Source organism: Lolium perenne, chromosome 7, assembly GCF_019359855.2.
Source record: "Lolium perenne isolate Kyuss_39 chromosome 7, Kyuss_2.0, whole genome shotgun sequence".
NCBI lineage: Eukaryota > Viridiplantae > Streptophyta > Magnoliopsida > Poales > Poaceae > Lolium > Lolium perenne.
Window position 1 is genome coordinate 11738433 of NC_067250.2, and position 25064 is coordinate 11763496.

The following is a 25064-nucleotide window of genomic DNA, read 5'->3' on the forward strand; positions in this document are numbered from 1 at the left end:
AGTTTTGAAGATGGTGCTCCTGTTACGTTACTTCGAATGGAATCCTCATTTGACCAGCTCGCTGTGTAAATTACAGTCTCTCTTCGTATCGTTTTGTTTCTGACTTGTAATATGAGACAGTTGTAACATCATCAAGGAGCTGCAAAATCAGAGAAGCAAGTACAAGAAAAGATACACGGTGTACAAGGTTCATGTCACATGTATTATCGTTTACCGTACAGCTGGAATTGGCATCACAAGTGTGTTTAGCTGAAAGAGAAACGGTCTCGATCGAGTTTGACACAAAGATGAACTTAAACTGAAAGGGTCTCGTCATGCACAAATCCCCTGGGTGTTAGCTGAGAGGATCATGTGGATACATAAACCGGAAGAATTAGTGAGATCTCGCATATTAGTGGAGTATAGTAAATTAATCTCGACGACCGATCGTCCGGCTCCTCTGACGTGCTCATCCAATAAATCGTCGTCCGGTTGATTTCACTCAAAATCGAAAATGTAGCTGACTAGCTGCGCCCACTCCCATCCCGGGTGGCGGGGATTACTTCCAGATATGCATGCTGCAGGTCAGCTGCTAGGGCAAGAGCTTCGCAGCATGCTATGGTGTCAGAGTGTGGCACCATTAAAGTTCAAGATCATCCAGGCAAACTACAGCGACAGTCCCTCTGGTTTACGTTCTTGAGGACGTACGGCACCAATAAAATTAAATTGATATTCGTAGTATTGCAAGGGGGTGCAACGATCAGCCGTGGTAGGGGGCGAGCGAGGAGCCGCTAGCACCCCATGCCATGGCAGTCTCCAGTTCACACAGGAAATCAGTAGACAAACAATGGACTCTGAAAAATCTCCTGGTGGATCACCTTGGGTCTCGCAGTCCATATACTGAAATTGGATTCACAATTCTGTTTGCTGAAGGAGAAAGGGGTCTCGGATTCAGTACAAAGATCAAGAAACGCAATTCAATATCACATAGTTGTTTGAGACGACATGGTTTGCAACGTCTACAAGCAAGCAGATCTCTAGTAAGATCAAACAAATTTCAGTGTGGCAAGCAAACGATGTCTCCTCTCCATAGTGTGATGTGCCCTGGTTGCAATCGAACCCTGACTATGGCAGGCATTACTTGGTCTTGACCTTTTCGCTTTGATGGATTGCTGCGCAGATCCTCTTCCAGCTCCTTGCGGCGATCAGCGTTGGTATCACAACCCATGAACTGTTTGCGCCGATGAAATATGCCCAGAAGTAGAATGGACTGACCCAGAAGTTGAAGCCATCCAGGTAGGCGGTGATGAAGTAGACCAAGCATCCGTACAGCTGGCCCAGACATACAGTGAACTGGAGGATATGGCTATAGGACTTCCCCGATCCAATTGCATAGCTACAAGCAGGAAACTTGTGGTGAGATAAAATAAAAAGGTACGCAATCAAAATTACAACAACTGCGGGATAAAACTTCATACAAACTATGTGGGCTATATACTTCTGCTAAACATTAAGAAAATGAGCCTGCCAATTTTGGAAATGAACTCCCACTGAAAAATGTCAAGATGAGATTTGTCACACCTTAGAAGAAAGTCCTAGAAATAATGCTACTGCCTTGTGTAGCTGTGTTGCTATGCATTGCGGTTCAACCGCTTTAGTGTGGGACAACCTAAAAACACAAGAAGGAACTGACTCTCCGTGTAATCATATGTACCTACGATTTATTGAACCACAGTATTTTCTGACAAGATAATCAATCTGTAAACCGTAGTTTAACAGCTATACTGAGTTGATGGAGCTTATAGGTTATATAGTCGTGGATTTTTGAAGTTCACTAAAGCTATGTTAAAATGTTTGTTTCAGTGACCTTAATATCCTGTCTATATTTACTCAAGAAGTCAAATCATCATGATGCCTGTGAAGGGCCAGCAAAACTATCCACAAGGGAGGACATCAAAACACACTTCATTTATTCACGAATTCTATAATTTGCGGCCATTGCACTATTGTTCCAGTCTATAATCATGCAGATACAACAATAGTGACCACTAATGCAGCACAAAATAGTTACTGACTGCAGCATGATCCAGTAGCCTGTCACACGAAATTCTGAACTTCCATGAGTTATCAACATCAGATTGTGCTTATCAAGGTCTCAATGATTTAGTAGCACACACAGAGTTTGTTTTATTATGTTATTTCTATGACCCTGATATCCCGTCCAGATTAAGTGAAACACCCAATTCGTCATGATTCCAGTTTATTTCAGGGCCAGTAAAACCATCCACAAGGGAGCACATGGAAATACACTTGGCTTGTTTACGGATTCTGTAATGTGCCAGCGTCTTATCATGAAGTTATACAACAGGACACACTACTTGCAGACCTGAGCATAATCCCATCGATCTACATATATGCTCTCTTGAAGTATCTATCAGTAGTCCGTCACATCAAATTCTGCTTATCGAAGGTCTGGATGATCATAAGATGAAAGAAGACATACACTGCAAGCAGCGAAGCAGGGCCTTCCAGCACAGCCGTGATCCCTTCGACCGTGACGGTGGCGGTGTCCCTGGCGACGTATCTGGAGTCGCCTTTGCTGTACTCCTTCCCTGGACAATTACAGAAGAGACAGCGCGACCTCAAAACTCCAAACATCGATTGATCCGGAGCTGGAGTAGAGAGATCGGGAGGCGACTTACAGACTTCATCGAAGTAATTGGGGTTGGTCTTGGAGAAGAAATCCGGGGTGAAGACGAAGGGCCCCTCGATGAGGATGTGGGTCAAGCCGGTGAACGCCCACCAGCACATGAGCAGGCGGTCGGCCTTGGATAGTCGGCGGCATCTTCCTGCGAGAAGAAGGGATCTTGGGTCGGGAGAGGGAGGTGGAGGTGGACGGAAGGAGGGATCGGGGAGAGCGGGGTTGGGGTGTACCGGAGAGGAGCCAGACGGCGAGGAGGACGAGGAGGGAGGTGCCGAGGTAGCCCGCGAGGATCTCGAGCTGGGAGAGGCGCAGCGGCACGTAGCCCGGGAGGTCGAGCTCCGCCGGCGCGTAGGGGTGGGCGGCCATTGCCGTCTCAGACAGGTTTCGATCTGGATTCGGAGATGGCGAGAGATGAAGACAGACCAACAGTTCACTGGACTGGACTGGATCTCCCAAGGGAATGTTTAATCACCGTCCGATCTGAACTGAAGGCAGAAGAGCAAAAATAAGGAAGAGGAGGAGGTGGCTGACGAACGGCGATCAACAGCTGCCGTCCCGGAGGCTCACCGGTGTCAGAATGGGGATCAATGCTTGTATTTGCACGTACTAGGAATTACAGATTACTAAAATTGCGAATCGCTAGATAACCAGCGAAGAAACACAAGTATTGCAACAAAAATCTCCACTTTCGGAAGGCGCCGCCTGTGAATGAAACAATGCATCCTGGAGTTTGCTGGATAGTGTGCTATTCGGTCGCGCGCACCCATGTTTTTGTTCCGATCGTTTTTTTAGGTCCATGGTGAAGTCAGAAGAAGGAATATTATGAAGGCCGGATTTGAGGAGTAGCTAAGGGTGAGGGTGGTTCTAGTCTCCGCGACGTTGAGGAACTTGCTTGGCGTTCCGGGCTCCACAACTGTGGTATGAAAGTAGGGGCGACAATATAGATGAAGTTCAGAGTACTACGTTTCAGGATGAAAATCTAAGGTCTGGTTTTAACTGCTTGTGCCTGGCAATGATCTTGTTGTACCCATTGTTTTGAGAGTGGGGACTATCTTCAGGGTGAAAATCTAAGATCTTTGATCGGGCGACGACGGTGCACCGTTTCCTCCTTAGAAACGTCGTTTTTGGAGAGTCTGTATTTCAGATGTTGTCTTGGTGGTGGATGTATTGTTGTTGCTAGGTCTAGGATGCTGTAGCGGGACTTTTGTTTCTTAGTTTTCTTTTCTCTTTTTTGGATGTGTGCCTCCGTACTGCTATTAGGGTGTTGCGATGTTGCAGATGCTGGATGTAATTAGTATCCATTGATATTAATATATTCTCTTTATCGAAAACAAAGCATGCTTAACTTTGTGTAGATACGGAGGTATATAAACATATTTTAGTTATAGATACATCCGTGTCTATAAAAAGTTAAGCACTTATTTTAGGAGGGAGGAAGTACAAGATTATTGGTCACTTCTCTTAGAAAAAAAAATAAAATTCAGAATTCTGCAGTCTTGATTTCAAGATTTGAAGTGAACTGCTTTCTTGAAGTGATTCATATAATTGGAACCTGAATTGTGTAAAAACTGAATTGCATAATTTACTTCTCTTAGCATTCCCCTTTGTTTGTATTACGATTTTGATTCATATAATCGAAACATAGAAAATTCCACAGTTTTGAAGTGAATTAGCTATCTACTAGCAAATAAGGGCGCGACGGCACGCCGCGCCGGATCATGATAATTGTCTAGTTAATTTTGTTGTTTAGTAAGAATCCGTTATTTTGTAAGTCGCAGCGAGTTAGTATTTTTAAGGTTAGAGCGTAAGCTGTCCAAAAGGTGGTGCCCTTGAAGGTACGAAAAAGGTTGCAACGATAGTAGGTATACTTAGAATGAAAATCAAAGGCATTATTGAAAAATTCTTCTATTCGACGAAAAGAAACACAAATTCTTTGTGTTTTTTCGAAGAAAAGTCACTGCAGAATTGCCGGCTAAACCCTTGAGCCAATGACAATGGTTGCATTGTATGCATAACAGTGTTAAGAAGTGATGGTATTGGGGAGGCGCACACCAATTAGTCACTTATACTGATATATCTTCCTCCAAGATTACATTAACTAACCGGAAGATTAGTTACTGGTACCAACTTACATTGTTGCTTAATACAAAGTACTCCAGTACATAGAGCTTGTCGATTAGGTAGTGGTACTAATATACATTGTTACTTAACTATAGTCACTTATACTGATACATCTTCCTACAGGATTGCATAGTTGATAGGATTACATCACATAACAGGAAGATTAGTTACTGGTAATATCTTGCATTGTTGCTTAATACATAGTACTCTAGTACATAGTTTGTTGATTAGCTAGTGGTACTAATATATATTGTTAATTAATTAGCGGATAGCATGGTAAGACAGGTGCTGCGGGTGTTCCTCTGTCTTTGAGGTATCAGCAGCCGGCATTGTTGTCCTCGCCCGGTATCAGCTCTTCCTTTGAGACAGGGAGGGCAAGACCTTGGACGGCTTCTTTGTCATTGTTGGGCACAGGAAGAGATAAGTGCATTGCTACACCTATTTGTTGAGGTAGAATTTTCAGGCATGTTGTTATCAAGATTCTTGACTGCAGGAGAAACCATTATTTCATATGAAATAATTGAGACCAAACGATGGCGTTAAGTAAAGCAAAAGACCAACATTACTGAATTAAAAGTGAGCAAGATAAACAGGCAGCCCATTCAGTAGTTGACAATATATTATTGAACCAAACTGATGTGTTTAGGCTAGAACACTGTATTTGAAAGAGGATAGCATCATTCATACAGGAAGAACGTCATCATTCATATAGAACACATGATCACAAAGACTCGAGGATAAACTGTCCACAATACATGCATTTCAGGGGTAGCTACCTTAGCCTTGCTGTGGGGCGACACACTGAGTTTTGTACCCCCGCGGCAAGGAGACTGAGAACAGGAACTTAAATTCCCAGCACCAGTAGTGAGAAATGAATATTGGAGACTCACTTTTCTATGATACCTAGAAAAAAGATCCATCATTTGGTCTGAGGGGGTTTTGTAGACTTTGTTGGATCTAAATGGAGTAAATTAAATAGCGTTGATAAAAGGATTAAAAAGTAACGCGGTGTATACTTGTTTCGAAAGGTTGCATAGAATTTGCTAACTGAAGAAAGAAAAAACAAAGAAGTATATCTTTTATGAATGGTGTCCTAACTCAATAACTGTTGAATGCATCACCCTTCAGGTGCTGTTGTCTACAAACTGCTCTTGGATTAAAGGAACGAAGACACACGCCATACTTGAGGATAGATTGACCTAGGCCAGGTTGATCTCTTAATGTACACTAGCAAAAGATGGCGCGGCGGCACGCCGCGCCGATGATGATCGGTTTTTCTCTAGAGTGTGTTGCATAGTTGTTCTAAATGCTTGTTTGTTCCGTTTCAAATAGCAAGGATATACTGGTTGACATTTATATTAACCCATCACCAAGGACTTCAAATAGCAAGGATATCAATTCAGCTCATTTCTTATTGGATCATCACACCACATCGTTGACATTTATATTAAGCGATCACATCACAAAGGAAATTATCTACAATTTACATGGCACTTATATTCAGTTAGTTGTTTCTACGGCTCCGCAGATCGTGTGTTCCAAACCTGCAGAAGCTTATCATCGCCACCTTACAAAAAAATTCTTTGGCACCTGGAGGAAAGTATATGCATTTTAGCAAAGAGCATCGATAATATAGAAGAAAAGTTTGTAACGCTCAGAGATCCATCCTTAGAGAAATACCTGACACTCAAAAAGGACTTCTACTAATTTATTTCGTGTTTTGATACGACTATGAGAGTCTTGGTATTACCTAAAACCAGGCGACATGTAGGTATATACATACAGACAAACTCCCATACCTTCACTGGCAAACTGAAAAATGAGGTCACTATTACTGCCGTTATTTCTTAGCTGATTTTGAGGCCTGTGATCTCCTTATATAGTCGCCCTCCTGCCCCCACGCAGGCAGCAGGGGAAACCCTAGCCACCGCCGCCCACCTCCCTCGTCCACCTACTCTCCCTCCCTCCGCCGCTGCCAAAGGGCGCGGCTAGGCAAAGCCTTGTGGGCGCCGACGGTGGCGGCCCCCCTCCTAGCTCGCCTCCTTGCACCCTCTCACGCGGATCCGTGGCCGGCGATGGCGGCGGCTGGTCGGCTACGAGGGCTTGGACACCACGCCCTTATTTAGTCATGAGCTGAAGAACAATTAAAAAAAATCTACTGCAAGCTAATATAGTGAGGTGGAGGTGTGCTGCAAACCAGAGGATGAGCATCTACAGTTCTTACATCGCATGAATGGAGATGTATGTATCATTAGCAAAATAGTTAAAACACTAAGTGATTATGTTCTACTGAACCTGAGTAAGCGTGTGAGCCATAATATTCTGATACAACCATGATTCAAGACAAAGAGAAATGAAGTAGGAAGGGGTGGATTGCATTTTGATATCCCTGGGTGGAACCTGTCATTCCTCAGCTTGAATATGATCGTGCATGCATGCACCGGGCTGCGCATCTCTTGATCCAATTCAACCTCACTTGGTAGCTGAACCAAAGAGACAAATGAGTAGTATATGTTGGGCTCTAAAAAACACCAAAACCATACTATGCAAACTAAGAAATGGGGCAATAGTTGGCTCGCTTTGATAACAGTACATTACCATATAGGGCATGTCCTCTCTATTGCTTCATTTCCATTCAATATCCATGGACTCTCTGCAACTGATAAAAGAAGGATAGCCAGTGTACGTCAACAACTATAGAAGGAAATGAAACTTTTTGTACGTAAAAGCTAAGATTTTTTACACCCTAGGAGCACACAAATTGTCTTAAGAAGAGAATCAAACAACCAATAACTGCAAGACTGAGTACAGTAGATAACTCTGGTTCAACCTTCTGTTCAGGACAGTGAGATGACTCATGGTCTGAAATAACAGCAAGCACTACCCTCTGGTTCAACACTCTCATTATCCATGGTTCTACTCTCTCTCGTCTCCTTTTGAGATTTTCTAACACCTAACTTCTTCAAAAACAACCATCATATTTGTTGTAGACTTCTAATAAGCTTTTTTTTTTTGCATATCCCGCCTTCTTTGCGTTTTGTCTCCAGTACTTTGGTTAAATCTTTGTTCCCACAACCGGCAGCCTAAAATTCCCAAGCTATGACTAACTAAAATACCAAGACACTGGTGGAATAGAGGAAAATCGGCCAATCTTAAGGTCTAGTCAATCTCAAATTACTTCATGTGGAGCTCATCCATATCCCTTATGTATATCATCACTTATTAAGATGTAAAATTTTCAAGTACTGTAAATTGAAATGTATATATGATTTTAAATGGCCAGAATGCACTGAGTATTTAAATGCTGACAACACATGATGATAACAGCAGTGCCTAAATTTTTTGTCAACTGCTTGCAACATCCTAGAAGCTAACTTAGTACAGAAGATATGTATGCATCATCGAATCATCCCAATTAATCTACTTTCTGTGAGTGCATATATCTCAACCTGTATATGTTCTCTAAATCCAAAGGAAAAGAGGGAACTACAATAAGATTTACATATGTTCTCATGTTTAATTAACTGTGAATACCATTCGAACATATATAGCTTATTTGCAGAGGCAATTCAAGGAAATGTGATGGAATGAACATTGTATGCCTAATAATTAATAATTGGCCAATCTATTTATCAAAGATTCACTGTATACTTTATATAGAAAAATCTTGCAATCTATATAAAAAGAACTTGTACACCTAATAAGTAATAATTGCCCAATCTATTCATCAAAGATTCACCATAAAGCCTCTAAACTTCATATCAAAAAAACTTGTAGTACATAAAGAAGTCAACTATAGATATACACGTGTCTTATTGATATAATTGGCATGTAATATTAACCAATGTCTTATCCGATTTGCAATCTGAACTCTGAAGCAAGGATACAATAGGCTGTAGATCATGTAGACGCTTTGGAAAAGCATCTGACTCTAGTTTTCTATTAACAAAAATAAAAAATAAAGATTCTGAATAAAACAATCTCCGTCCCATTCCCTAAACCATGTGATATACGCAGCTCAGTAGGTATATATACACATACGAAAGATGATGCTTATGTACTATTAAGGTCTAACCCGCCAATTACATTGCAGATAGAAGAAAATATTTACTTCTTATCACCGTGCATACTTGCAGCTATGCCCAACCAATCAGAATGAAATCAGACAATCAATTCAAACCTAAAGTCAATCAGCATCATCCTTACATGTCTGAATCAAGGGAAAAAGCAGCGCGGATCGGCTGCAATTACAGAAACTATGAACAATGTATGGTCATAAATTTTAAACACAATAATGCTTGGTAAGTTAATCAATTTTTCATTTGCCCACCAAAAAACATTGCCACTCACTTCGATTTTTCTATTAAGCTGCTGGTCAAAGATGAGCTGATGGAGGGGAGAATGTTTGGTTTTCTCAGGTGTGTTCTTCTCCTTTCTCATCCAATATTGTAAATAGACTCACATAACATTATGTGCAGCTAGATCAACATGGGGCTTCTCTGCTTGTCTCCTCTGTAATCTCCATCCAAAGCCGAAGACCATAATATGCACAATATTGATAAGTGTATATACATTTATATGGATGGAAAGCCTAAGAGAGCATCTAACTTTTTAACAAATATTCATGCATCGACAAAAAAATGTCTCAAAAGTAAAAGTAGCATATAAAAAATTCATGGTAATAGATATCCATGAGAGTATCCATGGAAGTAAGTAGCAATCAATGTTAGATTCCACAGTTAAGACTAAGGGACACAATATTTTCAGAAACACAAAAGGAATTATGCACTATGAGGTTCACACCTTTTTATTTGTGTGTGCTCCTTGTCCACCTGCGAGCGTACACCGCAAGAAGAGTGCGTGCACCGCCAAGGAGGTATGCCTGGCATTGCGACCCTCTGTCCCCCCTCGTCGCTATTGACACCAACAGTTCACCAAAAGCTCATATCAGCCTAGCTTGGTGATAATCAGGCTCTCATGCAAATTATTGTGTGGTAACAAAAATGACGCATAAATTATCTACAATACTCTGTCCCAAAAATGGTAAGTCAAAGAAGACACAAGAATCGACTCATACACCTTAAATCATAAATTTAGACAGGCCAAAGAACATGCATATCACCCTGAAAGAGAAACATACCGTGTGATCATTTTAGGCATGTTTTGAAAGATATCAGTATTAACAACCGACTTTTAATAATCTTGAAATTTGCACTGACTACCCATTTTCAGGCATATTCAAAATGAGAATTTGGTAAAGCTTATGTGGGCATAGTAACATGATTGACATTAACACATTATCTGATCACTAGTTGGATGCCCGTGCTTCGCTACGGTTTCACTAAATTTATTTTGTTGCACTACATGCAAATACAATACAAGTGAAAATTCACGTGTATTAAAAGATGTTAACATGATATTTACAAAATAATTAAGGTTTAACTTCACTTTTAAGTGCAATCTAATGAAGATGTAATTCAACACTGATTCTTGCAGGCTATGTGCTTTTCGTTGTACCGGTGACAATGATATTGATCAGTGAGATTTTTGAGATGTTTAAGATGTTCAACTAAACTATGATGGCGCAACCTCATACTGCTCAACGTTGTTTCTAAATCATGCATAAAGTAGGCAATGGAATATGAAATAAAAATTATTTGAGAAAATCTGATGGCACATTGCACGTGAAAAGAAAATATTTGTGTCACATAATTGTGCACATCAAAATAATTTTTTAAACCTATTTAGCATTTGTACTACAACCAGGTAAAGAAGATCACAAAGATGTTAGAAGAGGTAATGAAAACCAAGATCATGAATACACATGTATGCCCATCTTCGAGAGTGCAGAAGAAAGCAACTTGTCAATTTTCCACATCAAGTTCTATCATGCAAACAAGAAGTAGTTGAATCGTTGATCTCCGTTCCACCAACGTTTTAATATAAATACTTCATCTTTTTGCTAGAAAAAGTGACGAAATTGAAATATATCTGATATAGCGTATTATGGGATCAACACCGGATGGTACATAAGATCAAATTTATGACCTCGCAAACAAGAAAAAAAAGGGAAAACATTAACATTTTGTCTAGGATAATGGCAAGCAGCTTAAGTTTTTTTTGCGTCTAAAGTAATAGCACAAGCAAGTAAATTAGCCTATGAAAATCTTTTTTTTCATTGTACCATAATCTCCAAAAGGAGGGAAACCATAAAATGTTTATTCAAAGTTGAGGAGCAAGAGTTATAGAGAGGTTAACCTAGGTTACGAGCAACTATAAAGGAGAGCTTGCATGCGCATCGACAGCTGAATGAAAAACTTGGATTACCTCTCTTTTTACCAATAGCAATTCCACCTACTTATAGACAACCAAGAGATCAATCTCTAGAAATAGCAAAACGAACAATACAATGCTTCGAAAAGGAATAACTTGCACCTCTCACAACTTATACTCACACAACAACTGAGTGCAAGGCACACCTAAATCCCTTCGCGAAAAGTGCTTTAACTATATGACTCGTCTAGCGGACGCACAGGCGCCCGCTCGTACGTTCTGGCGCACCCCCGTAAAAGGAAGGACACTGACCCGATTTCCCTCATGGACCCTAGCGAGTAGAGACCACCCCGATTTCCTTGTCTCCCTCCTGCCCCAACCTCCTCCGACTTACCAGCCCAACCATGCTCGCCGCCAGCCTCCCCCACTCTAGCATGCGCGCTCTCCGCCGTCGATTTCCCATCCAGAGCACTTGATGGCCGCCTACGAGGTTCGTCATCTCCCGACGCACAAGCTCGGCGCCGCCTCCTTCTTCCCGCCCCTCCGTCAGCTTTCTCTCGCCTTGCCGCCAGCTTACCCACGCGACCTTGCCTAGCCGAGAGCAGCTGTCCCGGGGGCAGCAATATCACATGCACGTGGACGGCAAAAGGTTCCTCAGGAACCGCACCGGAGGAAGACCGGAAAACTTACCCATTCGGATGTTGTGCATTTAATCCTTCCACTTCTGTTTATGTACACAATATCTTGTTATACACACAAGAGCCATCTCTTCTTTATTCTCTGCCAATTTGTTGCCTAACACCCTAACCTCATAATGGTTTCATTTCGTAAGAGGCAATGAACAAAATATTTAGAAATTTCAAAAAAAAAATCACAAAAAAACATGTACATCTCCATAATATATGTGTGTTCATCAAATTTCGCGAGGAACCAATATGTTTTCTAGTCTATGTAAAAAAAAAAGAAAATTTATCTTCTGAAAAGCCTTATTTTTAGCATGATACGGCTGTACTCTTTGTTAGTCTTTGTAGATCCTAACTAAATCGAAAATCAAGGACACGATCCTAGCCGATTGCGGCGTCTTGTTGAAGAGGAAGATCAGGCCATCGGGACACTATCCGCTGCCGGCAGCGAGCTCTGCCGTCCGGCATGCCGACGTTGCCGAAGGCCGCAGCTATAGTACCCATGTGACCATGACCACCGGCCATGAACTGATCACAGGAGCCAAGAGCTGCGATGTCCAGCCCACCGCTACTGCCGCAGCCAGCCGCACACAGCCGGATCCTTCGTTCACACGACTCATCGCAGGTTGATGTTGCCGTGGCCGCCTCCATGCCCCTGTCCGGTGACAAGACAATGCAACTATGCAGAGTCATCCGAACGATCTCCCACGTGCACGGCAACATCCAATCGAGCTCTACTGCTTCCTTCTTAAAGAGGATTTTAAGAAGTAGGAAGACTGAAGAGAGGAGCAGCGACGAGAAATAGATGATCGACTTTTTGTCACCAGCGCAGGTCGAGGTAGACGGGGCGGCGGGGATGAAAAGTATGCGCGTTGTTCCCAGAAATTGGAGACGGGGATGTGCCATGTTACCAAAGGGTACGCTAAGGTACAGCCAGTATCTTTTTTCTTGCGGGTTGTTACCGATATTGTTGCTTGCGGGTTGTTACCGATATTGTTGGATCAGATAGGATATTTAATTTTAAAAATATATCTTCTTCTCTTCCGTACTTATTTAGATTGGACGTGGGGGTATTATTGTCCATCCTGAAAATGTGACACCAGGCATTCACCAGTTTGCTCTTAATAGTAGAGATTTGAAGAATGTTTCAAAAATGCAAATATAACATAATTTTAATCTTCAACTTTCACTAATTACTCATATCAGGAGAAATATGTATGGAGAATTAGCAAACTCGTGTGGTAGGAAGAATGAACATAAAGCGAGGAAACTAATACATGTAACAAAATTACTGAATGCATATGTTAAGAGAACATAAGCAGGAGAAGGCAGAGACAGATGATAATGGTACCTTTTTGATCGGTGAGCAGAGCCGTGGTTGGATGACAGCGAGGGTGCTCTCCTCATCAAAGGACATGAAGTACGTGCCCTGTGGCGTTCACCGTCTCCTAGCTGGTGATGATGCTCATTTGCCTCCTCATCTGCAGATATGCTCGATTAATAGAGATATGCACCTTTTGTTAAAGACACCAAAATCAGCATACGAAGAGAAAACAGAAAAGCATGACTTAGTCCAATCAAACAAAACTTGAGTGAACATACCTAGAGAGCAAGGGGAGATGTTTCCGTGGCTCAGTTCAAGAATTTTCATGAACTTCAGCTTCTGCTGCATGCACGGAAAAAATAAGTTTTGGACTGAGAGCACACAAGGAAGCAGAAAGCCAGAAACTAAGAAAAAGGAATAAAGGAAGGGTCTCACGGGCGCCGGCCTCAAAACATAGAGTAGCAATTTCGAGCGGGCCTCTAATGGCGCAAGAGCTTGAGGTAGAAGCTCCGAGGCAGAGGAGTACAACTGACCACCTGGACTCACCGCCACGGGAAATGACTGCCCAAGCGGCACGTCCATCAGCTCGCACCCAAGCAAGGCCGACCTGCAACACCGAGGTCTAGGTTTGGTAACCCCGCCTTTGAGCTCTTGCCTCTTGATGGCAGCGGCTAAGAAAGAGTGCACATTAGAGAGAGGTGGTCGAGAAAATACTTGTGCTCCTCCGACGGCAGCTATGTTCCCTCATCTCCCTCGGTCAAAGCGTCGAAGCGCCGCCGCCACTATGGCACTTCCCGCTACCTGCGTCACCGGTGAGCACACGGTCATGTCGTCCACTCCGTCACAACCGTCAACCCCACGCCACTCCTCTTTGCTGACCTGGCGCCATCTTCCGCTACCACGGAAGCCACTGCAGCTGCCGCTCGCCATGTAGAAGTAATTGGCCGCCGGAAAGCCAAGGAGACGTCGTCCCCCGGGCATCGGAGGAAGCTCTGGCCGTCGGGGAGCCGAGGACGCGGCAGACGCTGCACATCAGAGGATACGCCCGGTGTCGCGGACGCGCTGGCCGCCGCACGGACGCCGGTGGCCGGGAGCCAAGATGGCGCGAACCTCTGCGGACGGGCCGGCCTCCGGGGAGCCGAGGGGGCGCAGACCGTCGGAGGGCCGAGGACGCGCTGGCCCCCGCGGGTCCGAGGACGCGCAGACCACCGCGGGTCCGAGGAAGCACCGGCCGTCGCAGAGCCGAGGAGGCGTTGGCCGCCGCGGACGCGCTGGCCGCCGCACATCAGAGGACGCGCCGGCGGCAGGGGATCCGAGGAGGCGCCGGCGGCAGGGGATCCGAGGAGGCGCCAGCCGTCGGGGAGCGGAGGGAGTGCTGGCCACCATGGAGCCGAGGATGCGCCGGCCGCGGCTGCTTCTCCGTGTGTGTGCCTCCGCCTCGCCGCCGGACGCTGATGGAAGAGATTGGGTGGAGAATAGCACATTGGAGAGAAAAAAAAGTACGAAAGAGACTCTTCCAGAGATACACGACGCTGGCCAACCGACTAATTTGGTCAAAGCGGTGCACTATTTCAGCTAAAGCCACCCGGTCAACAAGTACATCTCAGAAAACAGAAAGAAAGAAAGGGTCAGGAAGATAGAAATCGCACGGGGCACCGGAATCACACACCAGAAAAAATCAGCGAACAACAGACTATCAAATGAAGTACGTGTCACCATGAGGTTAATTCAGAAAGAAGCTCAAAATTATGGGAAAAAAGATGTTGGTTGCCCTATAATATAGTAGTTATATGCTTTTTGTGAGAACTATGTCCATGTGCTCAAGATGATAGGATGTGAATCTGCTCTATAATTTAAGGTTATATGTTTTAAATTCTTTTGGTAGAAGATGCTGCAGCAATCATACAATTCAGGTTTAGAGAGATTAGGAATGAAAATAGAAGGCCATACACATACAAGATCATTCAAAGCTGTGCTGGATGAAATCGCAATCGAGAAGGCATTGAACTGAAGTCATGTTCTTGTTTAGTTATGCCATAGATTTTTTTGGTCTGATTGTAGATGATGCCCTTTAACTTGGTACTACCTGTTTAGACTTTAACTTGGTACTACCTGTTTAGAAGTGTTCACGGGAAGTTTCTCCCCTGCACGTTATAAGATTAAAAAATTAGCAATTAGTTTACTTGTTTCTTACTGTCATTTAATTGAGGCGATGCTTAAATAATCTAGCAATGTTTGAAATACTACAAAAAAAACCTGTTTCTTACTGTCAATTAATTGAAGTTGATTTTGTTCCCTGAAAAAAATTCATAGCAGCAGTGCTCTCAGGATTATAATTTGTATGACGTGCTATGTTGTGTTATGTTAAAAGATTCCGCAAGGATAATGGTGAGAAGATCATGTTCATTTTCATAACCGTGGAACTCTGAGTAAGGTGCAGTTCCCCTCCAAGTGTGTGCAACGTGTGATTCACCATACTGAAGTATGATACATTTACTTGCATATAATCCTCCTTTTATTGGGTAAAATTAGGGCTTAAATCAGCTAAGTGCCCATGTAGTGCCCATGTAGGTATGTGCGGTAGGGGCAGACATGACTTGGTAGTTGAGATGGTGACAATAACATAGTTTTGTTGGACAGCTTTGATGGAGCTTATACATGTTCTATTACTTCATGAATTAATAGTTTCATGCGCTGGCTGGTATTGCTAGGATAGCTGTGAGGGAATCTAGAAATCATATGTCGCTATGCATAATATTACTGGTTGGTCTAACCCGCGGCATCTGCCTATTTGTTTCCACTTTCTTTCTTTGCTCTTTTAAGTACAGAAAAGCAAGAAAGAGCAAAGAAATATGCAGATTCGGGGTAGTGAAAATATCCTCATGTGTAGTTGAATCGGGTGACCACTTACGCTGTCATTTAGCAATCATGATATAAATTTCTATTGTCAGGGTGGTGATGATGGTGCTCAAGATGAAACCCGCTGATTAGTGACATTGTTTTATTTTATAGCTTACTATTATATCTAAGACATGTATATTACTTTGTTCATTGTAGTGGTACTGCTACCGTATAGAGTTTTACGATGACATTACTGTCACTTCTGTTGCAATATGGTATTGTTGCTCCTTCAAAATTTGTGTGATCACTTGAACAATTATTCAGTCTGGTGCTATTCTGGATATTTCATTTTTTGCCTGAGATCAAAGTACCTGCTCACAATACTCCCTAACTATAGCTTTGTACATAATAATCAAAGCTCAATTACTTCCTATAAATGTTGCAAGAGTACCCGCCCATTGGAGGCATCTGAAGGGGGCAAATCGATCTGCACCCCACGTTTTACCATGTACAGTAAATTTCGGATCCCACTTTCTACCTCAGCCGTCCGATTTAGTGAAACTTTTCTTACTCGTTCAGCTTCTGAAAGAGTCCATGACTCGTAGGACCGGCTACGTGCGGGGCCCGGCGGTGAGAGGGAGGCACGCCCGCCCGTTCAGTCGCCTTCGTTCTCCTCTCCATTGTGAAACCCTAGATCGCCCCCACCACGCTACCCAATCCCGGCCCTCATTTCCTCCCCCAATCCTCGTATCTTCTCCTCCTCCCCAATGGCGGCGGCGCGCCGCCTCTTTTCCTCCTCCCCAATAGTGGCGCACTTCCTCTCCCTCCAACCTGTGCAGAGGCGGCCGGGGACGGAGGCGGCCAAGCTAGGAGCTGGAGGCGTGGCTGTAGGGAGTCGGCGCGCCGGCGTGGGGCGAGATCAAGGAGGAGCTTGAGGAGGATGTTCATGGCGTGTCCGTCGCGGCGGGCGAGCACGAGTTCGAGGAGACGCGGGACGAACACGAAGGCGGCACCGTGATGAGTTGCTAGCGGAGATCGGGCAGAGGAGGATCGGAGCACCATGGGGAGCCAGAGGAGGAGGACCTGGTGGCACGCTGGAGGAGGGCGTCGGCGTGCGCTCGAGGCAGGGGCGGAGGTGGGTGGAGGTTGTGGATAGGAGGTCGGCGGTGATTCGAGGTCAACGAATAGCAGGTTTCCTTCTCCATCCTCTCCCCATCTCTTCCTCTCTATCTCTATCTACGCTCAATCTATTTTCTCCTGGCTATAGGGAACGAAGGAGGAGGGGTGTGCCATGTGAGGGCAGTCTGGTTCGTCGATCCCGGCAGGCAGTGTGCTTCTCCCAGAAACCATGGCGTTGGGGACGGAGCAGCACCCGCTTGATGTGACCACGTGCACGCCCCTGAGGGCGAGCAAGACCTATTTCTATGACGCCAAGGTGAGCATCTCCCAGTTCTTCTTCCCATCTTCTCCTGGTCTCTGTTTTTAGGCTTTGCCATATCTGTTGGTTCATCATTACCCATATCTATATTCTTGCTTGACCTCTCTCTTTCAGATTGTGCATGAAAACAATCTGTATTTATGCTCCCAGTGATCACAAAAGGCACAGATCTGGATTTTTCAGAACACATTGTATGGCAGTGATCACTGATTGGCTGTATGGCCGGCTGCTTCATCCGTATCCAGGAGAAAAGCTTGATAGCCTAATAGATCTAGGGCCGGAAAGGAATATATCAGATCAATACATCGTAGAGGAATTTGGGAAAAGGCAGCGGTAAGTTATTCTCCATGGTCCTCCTTTGTATAACATCAACATCTGTGATATAACCAGTCTGCACGTCTCTGCTGAATTTACTATTTAGTTATTTGTTTGTTGTTCTCAGATTTGTATCTACTGACGAGAAAAGGTAAGCAGGTAAGCAATTGGTTTGATCGTGTTGGGAAAGTATTGGTCAAAAAGAATATGAATGACAGCACAAGAAAAGGTGACCATGACATGGAGAAACACATTTTTCAAGTCTGCCTACTTGGCGAGCGCAACGGCAGCCGTACCGCCATCGCCTGACACCCTCAATATTGGTTGGATATGCTCTATGTAGAGGTCCCTCAAGAAGCAGTATGTCGCTTATGGTGTTCATGAAGTGACTCCTAATAATGAGCAAGACGGCAAATCTGATCTCAGGTAACTAGAAGTGTGAAGTTCTGACGGTTTAGTTTGTAGCTGCCTCGTTTGTTAGAACTCAACTACGCTTCTATCTGATCTACTATGTATTTTTTCCGTAGAGAAGCTGAATAACAAAGGAGCAACTGGAGAAGGTTCTCAAGGCTGGTGCTAACGTTGTATTTACCACCAAAGGGAATCAATGATATGTCATTGAAGGTGCTTTTTATTAACTCGGGCAGAAATGATTGTTGTTCCTGTTAATATGATTTTGTGTATTGTTATCCAGCACTCCTGCATAAACTATTTATGTATTTGGTTGAAACGGTCCAAGTTAATATTGTTTTGTTTAGCTGCTCGTACCTTTGGTTGGGTGATGCATACAGAACCTCTAATCTATTTTATAGTATTTTTGATTCAGCAATAAATTGCTTCAACTATGCATCTGAACCTGATGATCATATATATTTGTCGCATATATTTTCCTCTTTTTTTCCAGGTTGAAGCAATTGATATACAGTCTAGCCTGCAGTGATTTGTCTTTCCATGTCTTTGTAATCTCAATTTTGTAAAGTAGTGTCCATCCTGGTTCTGGTGAGCTTATTTGGGAAATTATCGAAGTCTGCTTCTCAAATATTGGTTCTGAGAATTATTCACCTACTATGGCTGCCAACAGGTAATTAGTTCACATTGCAGCCATTTCCAATCCCTTCCTGCTTTAGTTTTCATGTATTTAGACCGTTTGATTGTTTAGACTATGTATGTTAATTTATGTATTGTTCATGCCATGGTACTTTTTGATGCCGTGACAGGTTACTTACAATGATGACTGGATGCATAGTGGCGGTGTTAGCATGGATATCAATCGAGTAGAACATGGTGGGGATGGGGTGGCCGGCTAGAGGAGGCAGAGGTGCGGTGTGAGATCTTGCGATTTTTTTCTGGAGCTACTGTGGTGGCGTCGGTGTGCTCTGTCCACCTTGTTTCATGTTTTGGTAGAGTTCTTATTATGATGTGACTAGCAATACGTTGCAATATAGGTTCAGCGACTTCCTGTGCTGCTTTTTCCATTGATGCATACACATGTACCTGATCTGGTAATGAGATTCTGTGTTGGGTTTAAAAATTACTGCTTTAGAATTTCTCGCATGGGGTTCAAGATGCTGCACATGGCAAGTAAATTACCAAAATTTTCATTAGAAAGTGATTTTTTTAAACATGTACAACGTGCACCACTAGACAGAACAACTTTTGGATTTTACTATGTATTGTGAATTATATTCGGAGGCTATCAATCAGGCATATAGGATACCTTTTTCTTCTGGTATGATCCAAAATGTAAAAATAACATGAATAGAGAAACTGACCACTTGCAATCATGTATTTGAGAATCGAAGATGCATCTCTTCTTCCATTTATCCAATGATGGGGCAACTTTTTTACTCTCTGAATTACTCTGAAGATTTTGAGTTGCTAGTACTATATAGGACCTGATTTGGTATTTCTCTGTGTAGGGCTTGGATCCCGTGAAGGTGGAGCTGGCGTCGGAGTGGGCGTAGCTATACACCACCTCCCGGGTTGAGTGTGGCTGCTCACTCGAAATCAGGACGACGCGGCCTGCAACGCATGCCACAAAGGAATGTTGAATCCACTGATCCTTTTTGTACGAGTTGCTTTAAGTGCCTTACTTTGTCTCAGCATATCCACTGATCCTTCGGGCCTTTTAGCGCATACTCTTTAATTTATGACATTATTCTTTAGTTTATAACATTATTTGAACCACCACTAGAAGGAATCATCATAATTAAATTATTCTCTGCTCTATGAACTTCAAGTCCCATTTATTTGAAAACGTGCCTGGTATTATGGGTTTCAGAGAACGACCTATGATCTTGGAATTGTCCATTCGGTGCTATGAAGGTATCAGGTGCTCAGTTGGAGGTACATATTCAAGGTTGAGGCTGACATGCACAATGTAGCAAGGTACGTTTTAGTTTACAGTACAATACATTCATGTTTGTTTTCTTGATGTAGTTCTGCTCATTTCAATTATGTTTTGCTTTCCTTATCCTTTTGTTTTGGTACAAGATGCCATCTGTTTTGAGTTAATCTGTCTTAAATTAAAGTATCTAGGAGCTTAGGAGATGCTTAACTTGAGCTTATTTGGCAAAAAGAATGTTACTTTTCTTATCTGCCTAAACACCATGTGAGCTCCTCCTAAACCTGGTTTCTTTGTTTCCCATGAAGGCATGTACAGCTCTATTGTATTCTTGCCCTCATCTAAGTTTCTGGTTCATTATGAAAGCATCCTGAGACAACTTTGTGGACTAAAATAATTAGGCAACCTGAGACACTGGTTCACTTTATTCTTTTGCTTTCCTATAGATTTAACTGGTTGGTAGCCACTAGAAAAAATATAAAAATTCAGAAATTCTGCAGTCTTGATTTCAAGATTTGAAGTGAACTAGCTGTCTTGAAGTGTTTCATATAACTGGAACCTTTTTGCGGGGCATATAATTGGAACCTGAATTGTGTAAAAACTGAATTTTATTAAAAAAAATACTTATCTTTGCAGTCCCCTTCGTTTGTATTAAGATTTTGATTCATATAATCGGAACATATAAAAAGTTCCATAGTTTTGAGGTGAATTAGCTGTCAATATGCTTTTTTGTGAGAACTATGTCCATGTGCTCAAGATGATAGGATATGAACCAATCATACAATTCAGGTTTGGAAAGATTAGGAATGAAAATAAAAGGGGCCATACACATACAAGATCATTCAAAGTTGCGCTGAATGAAATCGTAATCGGGAAGACATTGAACTGAAATCATGTTCTTGTTTAGTTATGCCATAGATTTGTTTGGTCTGATTGTAGATGACGCCCTTTAACTTGGCACTACCTATTTAGAAGTGTTCACGGGAACTTTCTTCCCTGCACGCTATAAGATTAAAAAATAATCAATTAGTTTACTTGTTTCTTGCTGTCATTTTAATTGAGGTGATGCTTAAATAATCTGGGATTTTTACGATGGATAGTGGTTTATCTACAAATCTAATAGTTTGATAGGCCTCTGCCCATTATGATGATAGGTTGCCTGAAATGGTTCAAATTTACATCAAATGAGGCATACATGAGGCTGTTTGATGGGTTCCAATGATTCATGTTGTCCTGCATTAGGTTTCATTGTGTTGGGAGGAGGTGCAGTGATTTTGCCGTAGTTTTTTCTACCTAAAATATTTCTTCTGCACCGTTATTTCATTGTGTTAATGTCTTTGCAATCTGAATTATGTACAGGTAGTGTCGATCCTGGTTCTGGGAATTCATTTGGGCAACTTTTGAAGTTTGGTTCTCATATATTGGTCCTGAAAGATATTTTTTTGCAAGTGGCCAATTGATGTTACGCTTATTTGAAAGCCAAGCCTGGTATGTCTCGGGCTCTCCTTTTTTATTCTGCATTTCTTCAGAGAAATATATTACTCTCTGGGCTTGATGATTTTGGTAACAAGTGTTTAATATGCTAGAATTTGGTACAAAATTAAATTTTAGTGTGTTCTCGAGTAGTCGAGTAGCTGCTTGTCTGTTATTTACTTCTTATTTTAGTTTATAGTTTTTTATGCTTCATTTTCCTCGGTGATGTGCAAGAAGTTTAATTTATGCTAGAAGCTGTATATGAGTCCCTGCACATCCAGTCTCATTAAGAAAATAATATTTACACTCTACTATGTATGCATGAGCTACTATTATAGAGCTCTTATTGCCAAACAGGTCCAGCAATGTACACCAAGTGCACACCACTTGGCATGCCAGCTAATTTGTTGCTTTTAGGATGTTACATGTGTTGTAGGTGGCTTAATACGGATACAAATAATATTGTTCCTTTTTACTCATGAACAACAAGTACTCAGTCTTTTAGTGTGCCTGCAACCCAGTTCGGCAACAACAAGAGCACATGGTATTTGCTCTGTCAGTATATCACAATTTAATTATGTTTATAGGTGTGCTTGCTATGCAATAATCAGAGCCGGAATTAGTGAGTGGGGCTTTCAACATGATTCTGTGTTGCATCTAGCTCCACAAGCCACCTTAAACATCCTTTTAAGACCTGATTGTGTATGACTGATTATGCCAAGGTCTTTAATCTATCTTTTGTTCACTCGATAGAGGTTTTCTAGGATACTCAATCTCTGCATGTGTTATATGCGTCGGCCAACTTTGTGTCCGCTGATGACCGGTACCTCCACGGCATTAGCTAAATTTTCCAGCGTACAAATTTCAGTAGAAAAACGAATGTTGCTATGAAAGATTTTTCAGACCAGAAAACACATAGGAGCCCGCGAGAGCAAGGGAACCAGTATGCATCTTGTTTGGAATGCATTTGGCCAGCTGCCATGGATGTGGTATGTTGGCATTACAAAAATTTCTATTTTCTTCATGTTGGGTAGTGTGCTGTATAACACCTCGGCTTGCTTGTTTCTTCATGTTGTGTAGTGTTACAAAGGAAAATGATCAATTAGTGTACTTGTTTCTTTCAGTCATTTAATTGAGGTGATGCTTAAATTATCTGGCACTGTTTGAAATACTACAGAAATAGATGCATGTATATTTTCCTTTGCAGCCCTTGCATTTATGATACACAACATGTTGTATTTTCCGTAGATAAACCACCTTTATTTGTCTACTTCACTGTTTGATTCACAACACAGTACACTTGTTTACTTTACCATGTGATTTCCGGTGAGCTTCACACTCACTTCCATAGTTGATTCTGTTCCCCGTAGAAAATTCATAGTAGCTATACTTTGTTATGTTAATGGATTTGACAAAGATAATGATGACCCAAGCAAGTTTTATTTCATAGCTGTGGAACTCTGAGCAAGGTGCAGTTCCCCTCCAAGTTACCCTCCAAGTGTGCAGCGTGTGATTCGCCATGTTGAGGAATGCTGCACTTACTTGCATATAATCCTCCCTTTTATTATAAAATTAGAGCTTAAATCAGCTAGCCAGTAGCAACTAAATGCCCAGGTAGATTGAGATGCTGATGGATCTGATAAGCTCTATTACTTTATGAATTAATGATTGCTGGTATCACTAGGATAGTAGTTAATGAATCTTGAAATCATGTCTCGCCATGCATAATTTTGCTGATTGGTTGCTGTTTTGAGTAAAAAAAATAAAGATCCGGGGCACTGAAAGCATCCTTATTTGTAGTTGAACCGGATGACCACGTCTGATGTTGTTTTGCAATCATGATATGTTATGAATTACTATTGGAAGGGTGGTGATGATGTCGCTCTCTAGACAGCCTGGCAGAAGATTAAGCGGTCGATTACCTGAAGTTGTTTTATCGTGTAGCTTACTAATAATCTAAGACATCTCTATTGTTTGGTTCATTGTAATCTGGTATACTGTTTCAGTAGAGCTTTATGATGACATTATTGTCACTTTACTTGCAATATAGTATTACTGATGCTTAAAATTTACATTATTTCTGGGTATTTCCTTGCTATTCATGTAAATAATGCACCTTCAAAATACTTACTATGATTCATAGTAGATATCGCTGATTCACTCTAGCTTTGTACAAACTGGTTGACACTTCATATGAATCGAAGAGAGTGGTCTTGTTATCACCCGAATTTGACCAGATCAGAGGTGGGCCGCGATCGAGATGGGCTTGGAGATTACACATTGAAGAATATACGTAAATCGGCCTTGAATAGCGAGTTTGGGCTAAGTTTGCCCTTGTATCTGTAACATAGTAGGATACGTGTCTGTTAGAGTTGGGCCCGTGCCCGGTTGGGACTATTCCCACGATTAGAAAGTCTACGGACTATAAATATGTATCTAGGGTTTATGGAATAAACAACAACCAACGTTCAACCAACAAATCAATCTCGGCGCATCGCCAACTCCTTCGTCTCGAGGGTTTCTACCGGTAAGCATCATGCTGCCTAGATCGCATCTTGCGATCTAGGCAGCACAAGCTTATGCTCGTTGTTCATGCGTTGCTCGTACTGAAGCCCTTTTGATGGCGAGCAACGTAGTTATCTTAGATATGTTAGGGTTAGCATTGTTCTTCGTATCACATGCTATCGTAGTGCAACCCTTACATGTCTAGCCGCCCTTACACCTATTCTAGGTGTAGGGGCGGCACCCCGCTTGATTATTATTTAGTAGATCCGATCCGTTACGGTTGCTCCTTGTTCTTCAAGGATTAGTTTAATATCTGCAATAGTTAGGCCTTACAAAGGGTTGGAGGATCCAGCGGCACGTAGGGTGTCGTTTGCTAGTCCTAGACAGGATGTTCCGGGGATCAACCTCGTGTTGGTTTTTAGGCCTTGTCTAGGATCGGCTTACGATCATCGTGCGTGGCCGCGAGGCCCAATCGTGAGTAGGATGATCCGATTATGCGGTGAAAACCCTAAATCGTCGTAGATCGCATTAGCTTTATCTTGATCAAGCAGGACCACCATATATTCGTGCACCTCGTACGAATCATGGGTGAATCGGCTCCTTGAGCCGATTCACAGGATAACCTGAGAGCCGATCGAGGCTCGTATTTAATGTTTATGTGTATGCCATGCAGGAAACTAAGCGAGGCATCTCCATCACCTTCCTGACCAGGTATAGGTCAGGTGGCACGCCGTTGCATCAGCATCGGACGTGTGTACCAGAGGCTTTGCGGGCCGTCGCTCGGAGGGACCAGGGCCAGCCGCAGCCCTAAGTTGTTCCCGGCTCTACTGTGTTGCCCGTCGCTGCTCGCCGGTGGGTTTTGACCGCAACACATTCTGGCACGCCCGGTGGGACCAGCTTCGTCATCAACCACATCGCCATCTACATCTGAGATGGCGGACGGCACTCCAGTCACGTACGAGGATCTGACCGACGAGCTCAAGAAGAAGTATGACGAGGTTAAAAGGATCCTCGAAGCCGACCTCATCGGCTCGTTCCACAGGACCCGTTCACATGGCATCAGG

At 42.7% G+C, this 25064-nt stretch overlaps 1 protein-coding gene across 1 annotated transcript; it reads right to left on the reverse strand.

Annotated features, from left to right (window-relative positions):
* Positions 1–880: 880 nt before the first annotated feature.
* LOC127311430 (probable 3-beta-hydroxysteroid-Delta(8),Delta(7)-isomerase) lies at positions 881–3278 on the reverse strand. Its single transcript, XM_051341860.2, has 4 exons — positions 2914–3278; positions 2682–2828; positions 2483–2591; positions 881–1375 (listed from the first exon to the last, which is right to left on the reverse strand). Exons 1-4 carry the CDS (start codon positions 3047–3049, stop codon positions 1117–1119), a joined length of 651 nt encoding a protein of 216 aa, XP_051197820.1. The 5' UTR covers positions 3050–3278; the 3' UTR covers positions 881–1116.
* Between the last annotated feature and the right edge of the window lie 21786 nt (positions 3279–25064).

Coding starts and splice junctions, on each gene's coding strand:
- LOC127311430 (XM_051341860.2), bottom strand. CDS start 3,049: ATGGCCGCCCACCCCTACGCGCCGGCGGAGCTCGACCTCCCGGGCTAC. Junction 2,829..2,913: donor CGCCGTCTGGCTCCTCTCCG/GTACACCCCAAC, acceptor TTCTTCTCGCAG/GAAGATGCCGCCGACTATCC. Junction 2,592..2,681: donor CAATTACTTCGATGAAGTCT/GTAAGTCGCCTC, acceptor GTAATTGTCCAG/GGAAGGAGTACAGCAAAGGC.